This window comes from Lingula anatina, chromosome 1 (genome assembly GCF_051362555.1).
Source record: "Lingula anatina isolate TDL-2025a chromosome 1, LinAna3.0, whole genome shotgun sequence".
NCBI classification, from domain to species: domain Eukaryota; kingdom Metazoa; phylum Brachiopoda; class Lingulata; order Lingulida; family Lingulidae; genus Lingula; species Lingula anatina.
The window spans coordinates 39,650,561-39,665,379 of record NC_141767.1 but is presented as its reverse complement, the minus strand read 5'-3'; the positions used below and the strand labels follow the sequence as shown (position 1 = coordinate 39,665,379).

The 14,819-nt window shown below is 35.2% G+C and overlaps 1 protein-coding gene across 2 annotated transcripts; it reads right to left on the bottom strand.

Annotated features, from left to right (window-relative positions):
* Nucleotides 1-8,868: 8,868 nt before the first annotated feature.
* Nucleotides 8,869-14,624, bottom strand: LOC106173099 (F-box/WD repeat-containing protein 9). Of its 2 annotated transcripts, none has more exons than XM_087000598.1 (9): nt 14,463-14,624; nt 13,040-13,319; nt 12,628-12,773; nt 12,307-12,435; nt 11,814-11,926; nt 11,270-11,504; nt 10,436-10,552; nt 10,021-10,179; nt 8,869-9,714 (listed from the first exon to the last, which is right to left on the bottom strand). In XM_087000598.1, the coding sequence occupies exons 2-9, from the start codon at nt 13,302-13,304 to the stop codon at nt 9,634-9,636; spliced, it is 1,245 nt and encodes a 414-aa protein (XP_086856724.1). In that variant the 5' UTR covers nt 13,305-13,319; nt 14,463-14,624; the 3' UTR covers nt 8,869-9,633. The 2 variants fall into 2 exon arrangements, with proteins under 2 accessions (XP_086856724.1, XP_086856725.1); XM_087000599.1 differs by having other exon boundaries at nt 14,323-14,512.
* Nucleotides 14,625-14,819: the final 195 nt, after the last annotated feature.

Below are 14,819 nucleotides of genomic sequence, written 5' to 3'. Positions count from 1 at the left end.
ATAACAATGAATGGTTTTTCTTGAAGAATTGTTTGCAATCGAAGTTTTTGCGAGCCTTAAAAGCTTAATATGGATGTTTATCACAATAATAGTTTAAATGTTTTAACGGGATCCCCAAGTACTTAATTACAATTACAAAAATCACTTTACATTATAGCAAAAGATTGTCTCTCTCCTAGACCTTTAACAAATGCATTTATAAGTACAAAAAAATAATTTAGTAAAATTTTTGTTGAAGCATATATCTGATATCTTGTAATACAAATTGTATAATAAAAATACATATAAATCTATTATACCTATTAAAATATTTTTCATTTTTCTTCAACTCGCTCTATATTAGCTTTAATACACATAACACCAAATAAAAAGTGTTTGGCTGAATTCTTGGCGCGGTAAAGAATAATGAATTCATTGATCGTCATTGCGTGCACCACCACAATCAAACCGCCACTTTGTTGTGTAGACATATTAAAATTCCCTTAAAGGCCACTTCATTTTCGCGAAGCATAAATAAGACCAACTGAAAATATTCCTGCTTGAATTTTTTTCTGAATTTGAGACAACAAAAATATTGAAACTGGATTTCAAATTTTTATTGGTTTCTATTCTATTCCTCCACATAATAGGCATGTGCTTGATTTGTTCTTTAAAAAAGTTGTTTTCTACATTTAGATTAAGTATTTGTGCGCTACTAAAAAAAGTAATCATCAAGAAAAGAATTCGAATGCCTAAAAAGAAGGGGGAAAGGAGTTTAGAAAAATTAAATATGATTTTAATAATTCGAAATCACATTTTGATCATTTGTGCCTGGTTGCGGGATTGTTATTACTTGTCAATGCAAAATAAGTTATGGGTTTTCTCATAGAGGCAAGGGGTAACAAAGATGCTTATAACCGGGAATATCCTTTGGATCCCGTTTTTTGAGCTCATGAATAAGGCGGAGGTTACATTCATCATCAGGGAATCTGTTTCTTGTAGTATTTCCCACTTTATGTTCGCCCCTATACCTTAAAATTTATGCTTGACATACTGAATTCATATTCTGTTTATTATTTTCAAATCTTGCTATGTTTTGCTATTAAATTTGTTTTTGTCCATAACACCTTTTTTAACGGTAAACGGTCACATATTACATTGCTTTGAACGAGTTGTGTAATTGTAAAATAAAGTAAAGATCATAAATTGATTAAAAATGTTTAAAAGATAATCTTTATGAAAATATAATATCAATCCCATTCCACCTTAACAGAATCATTCCACGTCAATACTTTATATAATATAGAGTCAGAACATCGGAACACTATTTCCCTTTAATGTGATGAAACGTAAGGACAGTAGTTCAGATACTTTTTTTTTTCATTGAAAGCTTAAGTGGATCTGGGTCTCTTTCAGTAGCAATGTAGCATACCAAGGAACCATTACCAAATTTAAATTTAAAATGAGTTTGCTATTGATTGATGCAGTTGATAAGGAAAATCCTACTGTAGTACATTCACATGAAACCAATTAAATCCTCACCTCGTTTCTACGCTAGCGCTCTACTTAATTAACTTTTCGTTGGGTTCGTGTCAGATAAAATATATAAATTGTTTTTATACGAGACAATACGTGACGGCGCTGCTATTTAAATTTGACTCAGGCAAGTAGACATACTTATAAAATCGATAAGCAGTGTTTGCCAACATGTAGGAAGGTTTTATTGATTACACACAAAAAAAAGATTGGGTTGTTATGGTCAAAAGGCTGCATTAGTAGGGCTACAAAAGGTAAATTCATCATTCTAGATACATTACAACATTGGTCAAAAAGGTTGTCCAACCTTCATTATCATGTGCTTTTATTTATAAATTGTCACATCACAGGTAAAGATTGTTATGAATAGTGATTTTCATTCCAGATACCATAAATTACATGATTATTGATACAGAAAATACAAACTAGCGGTGAAGATATACGTATTTAATACCATTTATTCACATTTATTACATGTACCCCCCGCAAATCCAACGTTTCACTGTGATTTTCACAGAGGCAAAGAAACAGGGGCGGATTTAGGCCGCCTTCTGGGTCTTCCAGAAGACGGTCAAATTTTCAAGTTTACATTGACAGGTATCTAATTTTTTCTTTTGGAAGACGGTCAAAATTGGAGGATGGTTGGAAGACTGTCAGAACATAGCTCTGGATCCGCCCCTGAGAAATGTCCATTAAATTGAAATGACACCACCAAATGTCATCAAATTTACACACATTCGGCATTAGGGTGTGCTCGTTAAAGGTTCCTTGTCTAATAGCGTTTGTGTTTACCGCGCACTGTAATTACCTCCTGTAGGTGGCGCGCCCTGCCTTCAACATGGGTAACAATTCTGTTTTATGGGATATTGTCCAATTCTTTCAAAGAGCTTCCGGGAGTTGGTCCAGATTATTAGAAGTTTGGTTCTCCTTTGCATTGCACACTTCAATACATGCCACAGATGTTTAGTAAGGTTAATAACAGGCTCAAAGGTGGTTGCTCCATCATCTGAACATTGTGCTTCTGCAACCAATCACTCAGAAGTCGAGAGTTGTGAGCAAGTGCATTTCCACGATGACGCCTGCAGTAATCCTGAAGTCACCTTTTGCAAATTGAGTGAGATATTTGTTGAGAATGTTTCAGTATTTTGCCCCAATAACGTTCTTTTCCGGAGAGAACAATGCACTAAAACCATCGGCTTGGAATTATCTCCAAACGTGGACTGACTGGACACCTCAGGCGACATTATCCTACACATCTTCTAAAAAGCATTCTGCAATATGTCTACGGGCCCTAATTTGACCATTGAAGGCATACAAGAAATACCTTGATTCTGCAGCAAAACCAGCTTGTTCCTACTGATGGTTGACCACGTTCTGGTAGTTCTGGGGTCACTGAACCTAACATTCTCAACTGATACCTCATTCCATCTGCAAGAGGGGACTTTGGGGTGATTCAGGCTTCATCATGACAGCGACCTTGCACACAGTTCTCATGTGGTGAGTGATTTGTTGCAGAAACCCAATGTTCTGAGGCTGGACAAACCAGCTTTGAATCCTGATAATAAACCTACTGAGCACCCGTGGCATGAATTGAATTGTGCAATCCAGAGGAGCACCAAACTCCAAATAGTCCGGATCAATTCCGCCAAGCTTTGTAGGGGGCATGGGGCAATTTCCCACAAAACAGAATTGTTACCCTTGTTGAAGGCAGCGGCGCCGGCACAGTACGTGGAAAACACACGCTAATAGACACGTGACCTTTAACGAGCTCACCCTATTGCTAGATGTGTGTAAATTTGGTGACATTTGGTGGTGTCATTTCAATTAAATGGATATTTCTTTACCTCCGGATTTGAGGGAATACATGTAATAAATGTGAAAAAATGGTATTAAATATGGATAACTTAACCGCTAGTCTGTATTTTCTGTACCACTGATCATGTAAGTTATGGTATCTGTAATGAAAATCACCATTCACAGCAATTTCAAAACTCCTGTGAAGTGATCATTTATAAATAAAAGCACACAAAACTGGGGGTGGGACAACCTTTTTGACGAATGTTGTATGATAGCCACATTTAATCCGGAATTTTCTAGTCCAAATTTTCCTCGACAGACAAGGCATTTTGCCTACTCTTGAATCATGGCTCGACCAGTTTTTTTAACTGGTCAGCCATTTAAATCAACTTCATGTTGAATATTTAAGAAGGAAATATCGACATCAGGTATTTTTTTTATTTGATATTAAATAAAAAAACAGATATCTATTAATTATAGAGGCTTTATTCCATTCAAATGAATAGGTGAATTTATAAGTTATTTAAAGGGGTCTCCAGGACTTTTCAGTAGGCCTATCTAGTATTTTTTCGGTGATAGATCCCCTGGATATATCATGCCCTGATGCATCCTCGCGTTCAATTAGGGGAAACCGGGGCTAGTTGGGTAAGTTAGCCCCCCACCCCCCCCCACCGAGTCTCTTTAATAAAGTCACTCTAAGATGCTAAATTATTTCATTTGAACTCACTGCTGACGCTTTCTTAGCACTATTGGATACGGTCACTTTACAAAATGATGTGATCAATTCTTATACCCCATAGTTATGTTGTCATAAATTGATGGGGGGGGGGGGGCAACTTACCCCGGGGTCCAACTAGCCCCGGTCTCCCCTACGTTGTTCAACAGAGACAATTAATCAGCAAATAGTCAATCCAGTAAAGCAGCAGAGCATAATATATCCAGAATTTCAAAAATCCATATGATTATCGAAGTCAAGTTTCAGACCTTGTTTGATGGTACCGTTGCTCTGAAAACGACCTCGAGCTTAATGTTAAAAAGACGAAAGAAATTATTGTAGAGTAATTATTGTAGAGTGTTAAATTCATTAACTTAAAATACTGCACCCTTTTCTTTTGTTACATATTTGTGAGAATGGGTCAAATTTGGTAATCTTTGTAACAGGAACTTTAGCGCTTTCTTCGCGATTAGTTTTTTTTCTTATCGTAGCATTTATTGTGGCAGGTTCAGAAGTAAAGATTTTACGGACACGACGTACGTTATCTCAGCGCATGCGAATTGTCCACACAGCTGTCAATCCCATGGCTTATTAAGTTATAATCAATTACTATCCGCTTTCATAACATTACATAGGTATCAACGTGATATGTTAGCCAGCAACCGCGTGATTACATGTGCATCATAAACCTACTGCTGACAGAATATCACTAATTCGTTCAAGTAAGCACTGATAAGTTTTTTCTTAGAAGAAGTATGCTGGGACATAATCCTCTCTCTGTCCAAATTGCCTATCTATTTTTAAACAGAAACTAGACAGCAAAACTTTACAGGCATAAAAAATCACAAGACATTGAAACAATATCTTTAAAAATAGGCCTATTGCTATCAGTTAATACTAGGTCTATGTAAACAGAAAAATTGCATTTTTTCCTCTTCGATCTCAACTAAACCGAATTATCCGAGACAAATATTGAATGGCAAGAAAAATTGAGACACGTTTTCCTTTATTTACTAAAGTATTACGAAAGTAGTTCAGAAACTTCTTTTCAAAGAAAAACCGATAAGGATCTATTATGTTCCTTTCAGGATCATTGACGCTTGTCACCTAGTATTAAACTGATAGCAATATAAATGTCACATTTATATTGCTATCAGTTTAATACTAGGTCTGTGTGAACAGTTGATAAACTCTTAAGTTTACTTTTTAACGTTTTACTTTTTAACGCAATGTTTTTTTCACACCTGATATTTACGCGCTTAATCAATAAGTTGTAGGGCCTACGTGAGAAAAGAAAGAATCATGACAAAATCTAAAACGGTGCACAGATTAGAAACTATGTTTGATGATTTAAGTGTCCCATATAAAGAAGTTCGTATCAAATATACATTCATCATCTAACCCCATAAAGGAACATGTTACCGTCACAAATGGAAAAGTTTTACTCGCTTTGAAAATTTGAACAGCACTTGTTTTCTTTTTTAATTTATTTTCTATATGCATAATGTTGAAAAAAATGATAATTTCTGTATAGTGCGATTATTTTTTTCCCCGATCTTAGTTTGTTTGCCACGAAATATGTAAAAAATGCAACATGCTGAAAGCAAAAAAAAAACATAAAATGAGCTATTTTTTATTAGTAGTGGAAAAATTATGTCAGAAATGTCAAACTATACATGAAAACAGTATTTATGTTTCAGTCGATAACAGAAAACCTGGCTACCTATTGCACCAAGTGCTTGGGCAAGAATAAGCTTCTCTTTTACCTCCGCCAAGGATATTATGTTTTACCCCTGTTTGTTTGTCTGTTTGTCTGTCATCAACATAACTCAAAAAGTTATTGACCGATTTTGATGAAATTTTCAGGAACTGTCAGAAGTGGGCCAAGGAAGAGATGGTTAGTTTTTGGTGGTGATCCAGATCAATAATCAATCAATAATCAATAATAATCAAAAATCGCTGCCTTGGCAGAGGTCTGCGCTCTCGGAGTGCTTTCATAGTTTGTCATTTTATCTAGGGAGCATATGTGACCTACTATACGTTTTGGCCATGACGCAAGGCCCCTTGAGTTCAAAAATTCATAAAAGACGTCCTTGCGTCAGCTATAATTTCCCATGATTAAATAATTTCAACATATTTGGAACCTGATACAAATTATATATATATATGACCTGGAACACACGTTACCGGAACATACGTTACAATTTAGGCTTCTTACATAATGGAATAGACATAGTAAAAATGAGTTCTCTACACATATTTGTTTTTAAGAAATAAATACTAGCTTGAATTAATTCAATTTTATCTTTTGATTCTTCGGCATGTAAATTATCGCATTTGGGTGAAAAAGTAGTGCAACAGCTAATGCTAATTCTACGCAATTTAACAGGTATCAGCAGTGATAACCGGTTTCATGCGGAACGTTCATGCTTTGAAAGTGTCCATCCATGTATATAAATGTAAAATTATGCATTAATGTTTGTTGTCCCTTTATTTCTCCCTATTTAACAGCACTTGGAAGTTGTCATTACTTAAATTAAGTTGCTCCTACAAGCACTTTAAGAAATTCGCAGACTACACGATAGGAACGGGACGGATACTAGTAAAATCGGCTGTGTCATGCATTTATTGCTACAACAATGGATTCTAATTTCTATAAACAACAGGGAAAAGCCGGAGTTAAAACCAGTGTCTCAAAAGGGTATGATGTTATATAGTATGTACCCTTTATCAAGGATTACACACCCAAACCCAATATGGAGGTGCATTTGACATGTTCAAGAATCCTCTTTCCCCTTCTCAATCATGTCAATGCTGCTTCCACAGACACGACAAATAGAATAGACGACAGGACGACTGGTCCGATCCATCGTTTCCAAAGATAAGCTATTATAATTTCTGCAATAACCCCCTCCTTCCCTCCCTACAAGAAAAAAAAAAAGAAATAAGGAAAACAAAGCAAAAAGAAAGAAAATTTTTCGAGATAGTTTGAGTGAGACCATCGACTTGAGCGAATGATTGTGTTAGTTGAGAAGCAGAGATTTCAAAACTCTATTTTTTCACGGAGTTCAATAATACAAGTTGTCAAAAGGGCTGTGCACAAGACTAAAAACAACCACTTTCACACATTCTAATAATCAGCTTACGGAGGCTGATCTGTATATAATGTAGATTACATATGCACATATAGGCAAGGGCCTCTTGCAGATCTAGTTAAAAACATAGTGCCAGTAGTTGTACATGTACAGAACCCAAGCTCATTATTTTCATATTTAAATCACGGAGACGCCCACGCTTTTATTTCCACAGGGTTTGTGGACTGAAGTCTAGAAATTTTATCCAGACATTTACATGTTGATGCAAAGTACATGTTAAATATCGTTAATTATTATTATTATTTTTTTTTTTTTTTGGATATTCCAATACTTCCATCATCATCTTATTTCATCATAAAACTACATTATGCCTTTTGCTAGGTTTGAAACATGAATATTTTTCCAAAGTTTGTAAAAAGAGGATAAGATGACCAATATCCCACTGCTTCGATTCTAATTCCTTCTGATTTTTTTTACTTGTAGAATAAGAGCGCATTCTCAACGAATTAAGCCAGGCTTTACAAAGCCGGTGACCTAAAAATGGCGGACGTACATGAAAGAAAAACCGCCTAATCTTTTAATAGTCTCTCCGCCTCTCACACGCCTCCCCACACGTCGTCCCTGCGGGGTACAGTAATTAAATCTCGGCTCCGAACATTAATATTTCCGCGAATATCTCTGGTGATATTATCTCCGTAGATAGTCGATTCATTGCTGCTCTACGGGCCAAATTATTCCTTTTTCGTCTCTGTTTTCAAAGATAATAGAACAGAAGAGCTTTTTTCCTTCGATCGCCTTCAGCCACCATGCTTTCTTCACCACGAGTTTAACTGATGAGCATGCGCACTTAATATTTCTCAGGTAGCTTCCGCATGGCGAACGGAGACGCGATTTAATTACTGTACCCCGCAGGGACGACGTGTGGGGAAGCGGAGAGACTATTAAAAGATTAGGCGGTTTTTCTTTCATGTACGTCCGCCATTTTTAGGTCACTGGCTTTGTAAAGCCTGGCTTACTTCGTTGAGAATGCGCTCTAAAACTAAGGATTTTCAGCCAATAAACTAGATATCAAAAACATTACCATTTAATGTTTATTCTATGTATTTATTTTATGTATCTGTACATTTTATTAAATATTTGTCATTTGATTTCCAGGACTCCACAATATTTTGATGTTTGATTAACAGATGTCTCAAAAAGGTCCTTTTTCAAATATCTAAGAATACATGCAGATGTAGGCTACGTGATGTCTCAATTATCTAAGATTAATTGGATAGGGCAAATATAGGAAAGGTGTTATGAATCTGATAGAATCAGATATAAGCTAATCAATGTCAACAATTGAAAGATACTTGATAGAGGTTTATATTAAGTGCAAGGAAATAGGACTATTCATACTCAGTGTTGTTTAACTGTACTGCCAATGTGAAAATCATTTATACACTTTTTTCTACATTGTATACTTGTATAAATTAATTGTGCTCAGATCCAAAGATTTGAACATTATCCAGCCAGCAGAATGAGCTGAAACATTTACCCTATGAAAATCTTGTTGGCTGCCGTGTGTATATTAAAGGATAGTGGAGCTGCATAGTTTTTAAAAAATATTGCATCTTAGAAAAAGAAATGAAAACTGTGCAAAATATATTACTTTTAAACAAAATAAAAACAACACATTTGTGAATTGGACATCAATAGACAGTGATAAGAGAAATAGGGCAAGAACCAAAGAAAAATCACATGGGCAACACTCTACACTGTATTTCTATATATTACAAATGCTTTCAAATAAATGTTTTAACATAACAGTTTCTGTAATGATACTTAAGAGAATAACTATTCTGATCTATACAAATGTTTTCAGTCTTAAATAATAGAGGTAGAAATGCTCTTTTGTAAAAAAGAATATTGCACTTTAAAAAAGATAAATATATGGCTCACTTACCAAAACTAAAACTCTTCAGGGAATATATGGTCATATTCTATATTCAGAATCTTAGCCAATTTTTTTTTTTTTTTTTTGTGCCACATGACCATTTGGTTAAATTTTATGCATACAACCAGCCTACAGTATTTCTCCATCCATAAATCAATATCAAAGCATGTTAATCTGAAGTCTCTTTTACTCCATGTACCTAATATAAATCTAATGTGAGCTTGTGAATAAAAAATGAAACTAGATTTGCTGACATAACACCACCATATATTATACAACTTAAACATGAGATTTTAAGAACTCTGTGTACTTGATGCTGCTTGACGACATAATCCATACATAAAGTGATATTCATCCACATCGTTTCTTTAATATGTACATAAAGGTTGCATTTTTACTTTCTCTTTGGAATTCCCTCTGAATCATTACAACTCCACTTAGTCATCTGATATTTCTGTAATCTATACAAAGCTCTATCTCTCATTTGAACATGGCAAATAAAAAAGCTCTTGGGTAGTAACAGTATGATATGGACACATCACATAAAACTCTTGAGCAACAATTAAGTTAAAACATCATGTGTTCACTTTTTCTTTCCATATACCTATGGAAACATCACAGGATGCACTGGCAAGAACATTGTTTTGGAAGTCAATCTGCAAGAAGGAGAAAAGATATCAATATTACTTTTATGTTGAGTAAAACCAAAGAAGCTCCATTTTGAAAATTTGAAGAAAAAAATAAGTTTTTTTCCTACTAAAGTGTGGTGTTACGAAATCTACAAAACTTGCACAAAAACTCTGAAGTTGTGAATTAAAATAGTCTATTGCATATAGAACAGAATGATTATTATCATATTTTAAAATGCCTGAATCAAGCATCCAACAGTCTCCTTCAGAATCAATGATACCTGAATAACTACAAAATTACAATAATGTTAGTGCAGTAGGCTGCATACTCACCCCTGCCACATCTAAATCATGAACGTCCAGTGTTGTGATGGTGTCTGGATCACGGGTTGGCTGGAGAATTTTGATGGAGCGGTCAGTAGAACAGGTCATAATCGAGCCTAAGGAATGGTGGACACCAGTCACTTTTCCACTGTGCCCTATGTCATATGTCTGAAAAAAATTAGATACTTGTGAACACCCCATCTTTTAAGAATTAAACTATCATGGTCACTCCAAGAGCAAGTCAACTTTGTGTTGGCTAACAAAATGCAAAAATAAATCTGTACTGCTTTTAAGCTAAATGTAGGAAAAGATCTAAAGATTTTTCTTGGCTTGCATGTTACAGGTTATGCACAACTGATGCAGTACCAAAACATTATCACAAGACTAATGCTTGGTTTTTGATCCTTGTATTTTTGAAACCTACTTCTTCCAGTTCAAACCTTCCTTCTCTTGCATCAAAAAGATGGACCACACCTGCCTTTGACCCCACCCATAGCTGTCCTAAGCCATATGACATGGACATGGCATAGCTTTCTTCCAGCTGAAACAGATAGTGTTGCTCTAACCTTAGTGCAGTGAATCAATCTGAACAGTAGCAGGAGTCGCTGCTCATGTGATGTTTATTAACTACCATAACAAAATTTACAAAACAAGTTTTAAAACAGTTTGCTAATTAAACTATTAGCTTACTGGCATGCAATGCATATACTGATACTGAGGTATTTTTTCATACTGTCTAAGTGCTAACAACTCACTGTGGTGGCTTTACTCCACTTTGGTTAATGAATTACATTTAAAAGACACAAAAGTATCAGACTGCTATTTTTTGATTGACTCTGCATGACAGGTAACCTGACCTTAAAGCAGGCACAGCTAGGCCATCTTTGTTAATGTAAAAGATAAAAGAGCTAATGAAACTGTTTTTTAAGACTCACTACCCTTTTCTGAAACATGGGACCCTACCAGTTATCATATGACAATTTAAGTACTTCAAGGTATTCTACCAGTAACATATCACCATAATCAGTAAAAGCCATACATTTGAAAGTATCCTACACATATGGTCAGTGTTTTAGTGTTGATTTTGGTCAAAGCTGCAAAGAAACAGGTACCACTGCTCATTCATTAAGTTCTAAAATAATTATATGGAAGCTATTTTGATTTAGCAGTTTAGACGTTTTTCAAGATGATATTTAATATTATTATTAAATATCATCTTGAAAAACGTCTAAACTGCTAAATCAAAATTGCTTCCTACCGAGATAGTTTTGTATACGCTTCCCGCCCTTTTGTCATACACCACTATAGTCTGGTCCTCACTCCCAGTAATAACATAGTCCTGGTCCACAGCCATACAAAGAACAGGTTTTTTGTGGTAGCGTTTCTCTGTCATAATGCCTACCCGTGGATCTATCGTGTATACTTTATTATCGTAACCACCTGCTGTCACCTGCTCATCAAAGGTCTTTATGCACAGCACAGCAGACTTGCACCTGTGTGAAAAAGTTTAGAATCAAAATATTTGCATTGCTGTAAATAGAATTAATAATATTTATTCTTGTGTGACAAAAAGGAAAAAAACAAACAAAACGAAACAAAATATATGCACATTTAATAATAAAATTAATAATAACCACAACTATATTTGGTAAAGAGACATGGGGTGCAATTTAAATTTTGTTGCAGAAATGACTGCAAAGAACATAAAACAAATTTCATATGTCAGAACCTGACAAAAATTTAACTAAACACGTTGACTCATTTACCAAAAAAAAAAAAAAATTTTTTTTTCTGTCACATACTTTATTCTGCTCTTTGGCACTCCACCACCTGCTAAGTCCCAGAGTGAGAGATATGTATCCCAGGATCCAGTGAGTAATGTGTCGTCAAAAGAGCTCATGGACCAAATCCAGCCCTTGAAAGAAAGTAGCTAACTTTATCATTATTGGTAATACAAACATGGAACAGGTAGACATACATATCATCCATAGTTATACTATCTACCCTTATCCATTTCTTATTTGACTGTAAGCCCCTAGGGATTTCTAGGAAAATGAAATTACCTACAGGAAGAAAATGTGGGGTAATGTTACCTTGCACAACACCTTTATTAACATGACATTGATCAATTTTTTTAAATAAATAAATCTAACTATAAGGTCCAACAAGCTCTTTTACACTCTACAATACATTTTTAAAGTACACATATGACAACTGATAACCAATTTCAGTGCATTTATACATGTGGCAGATGTGATACAGTTATTTGTTGTTGGAAAGATTCAGATCATTTACCTTGTGCGCATTCATCACATTCCATATCCTGACATCTTTGGCACTGTTAGGATTGTCTGGGTCCAGCTTGTTAAGATCTAGTAGGTTGAGGTAACGGTCCCGAGAACCAGACGCCAGCAACTGACTGCCCTGCAAATATGACATGCCAATATGTCTATCTACAAATACTTAAAAGCCGTCTCATAAACAAACACACACACACACACACACACACACACACACACACACACACACAATTGGAATTGTTGCATCATATATATAGGCTGTGCCTATATTAATTATATTTAAACTGAAACAGACGTCAGTTGTGAATGTGATTACCTTCATCAAATGCACAACATCCACTGGAGCATATAGGCCTTCACGAAACACAAAATGGTCCATGTTTTCTTTCCAATTAGACCACAGCCTATGCTGCTCTTCTCTCTGAATACATGCATTTTTCCAATTGAAATTGGAGTCATCCACTGAAATATTTTGACGAACTATATAAAGCAACAAAATACACAAGAAAAATTTTGGTATACATTTTTTTCCTGAATTAAAAATCCTAAAATTAGTTCTCCCTAATCCTTATTTAAAATAAAAAAAAGATATATATATCCCTCTAACAATTAAATGTTTTCATTCTTTGCTTAGACATGTTTTCAAAGAGATTGGTGGTAATGCATACTTTAACATTCGTAACACTTTGAGTCTCTTTTGAATTTCAATTTGAAAATCAGCTTCTTACCTGGTATCACAGGGTACCTTTTGGGCCATCTTTTCCCAATACGAATTTTCCATGTACTATCATCACTGATAGTACTGTGAAATGCCTTGCAAACAAGACTTAAGGTTTTAATGACAAATTTGGCATCTAAATAATCACAGATACATAAAAACAGCTCAGGCGGAAGGGTGTCTAGGCTTATGGGTTGGTTTCCCTCAGGCTCTGCCCTAGCTGTTGATTTGTTCATATCTACAGAGGTACAGGTATTGTCCTGGGTCACTGACATTATGGGATTGTCATACTGGAAACAAACATGCAACAACAATTTACTATCAACAAATATGTAGCTATCTTGTAAGTAATGGTATAATAGAATTTTCAAAAAGTATGAAAGGTTCAACACCATAGTTGTATTAATTTATCAGCATGTCTATTTGATTTAATGACAAAAATCTTTGCTCTTCATAATGCTATTAGTAGGTGGCAAAATAACATAATATTAGATGTTTCTGCTAAAACCATCAACATAACATTATACATTCCTGCTAAAACCATCACATCAGACCAAATCCAATGAATAATTAATAAATTTTAAATATACTGTATGTGCCCAATGTTAATATAAACTCAAGTAACATGGGGTATATATCGTCTCCCCGCCTCTAGACACGTCGTCACTGCTGAGGCCTAGCAACTGAACCTCAGAACCAAGATTTAAACTATTTAATGGCATGCATGAAGGAGGGGCAACCATTAGGGAATTAGTGTCATCGCTTTTAGGTGGGTCAGCCATATTTATTCCGCAGATCTGTTGGGGGCCATTCAAAATGAGAAGATACGAATGCTAACTGGTCCATAGACTAAATATGGCAGACATACATGAAAGGAAGACCGCTTATTCCTGTAATGGTCTCTCCGCCTCTCATAGGCCTTCCACGCGTCTGGTCAAATGGAGCTGAGATTTAATTACTGTGCCCCTGCAGGGACGATGCATGGGGAGGCATATACGAGGCGGAGAGACCATTACAGGCATAAGCGGTCTTCCTTTTAAGTAGGTATGCCATGTTTAGGTCGTGAACCAGTTAGCACTCGAATCTTCTCATTCTGAATGGCCCCTTAGTCCACGTATCATCTTGTTCTTAATGCGCTCTTACACGTACAAGTACAATGTACTACTACTACTACTAAGTCTTAGTATATGTCTCTTTATCATTTTACGTTTTTTCTTTGTCTTTTTTTTTTAGTAATTTGTATAACCTCTAGTGTTAATATTCATTACTGTTAATTTATACTGCTACCATTACCTGATAAAAATCGCGCGATAAATATCAATCAATTCAATCCAAGTGGCAATCAAAATCAATCAAGAATAGCATCAAGAAAACTTCACCGTTTCCAAAAATTCATTTGGTCGAAAACTTTGCAGTGCACACATTGATGTTACCTGTCTTCTTTCCTTCTGATGGAATGTTCAAGCTTTGTTTGTGATAAAAATAGTTGTGTAAATTTGCAGCTGAGTCAGGATGACCTAATTTTACTGTTTTGAAAATAGAAGCACGTGCTACGCATGTGCAAATCCTAAATTGCATTCCGAAGTTCCATTGAAAGATCTTACGCTATTGGCTAACTCATTCATCTTAAAATCCAAATCTTTAAAATATATTCCTTTACTTACTGTTATATTCACTATTTTTCGAAGTAATTCTCGAAGTTTATACTTCTTATATAGGTTTTTGCATCATCTTAAGCTACAAAAAATGAGAAAACGTGAAATATTCCATTTAGTGACAGTCTAACGACC

Bases quoted from the DNA above. Each gene is read 5' to 3' on its own strand.
- LOC106173099 (XM_087000598.1), bottom strand. From the start codon at position 13,304: ATGTCAGTGACCCAGGACAATACCTGTACCTCTGTAGATATGAACAAA. The intron at 12,436-12,627 runs GTAATCACATTC...TCATATTTGCAG, and splicing joins ATGTTGTGCATTTGATGAAG to GGCAGTCAGTTGCTGGCGTC. The intron at 11,505-11,813 runs GTATGTGACAGA...TTTTTCACACAG, and splicing joins GTGCCAAAGAGCAGAATAAA to GTGCAAGTCTGCTGTGCTGT.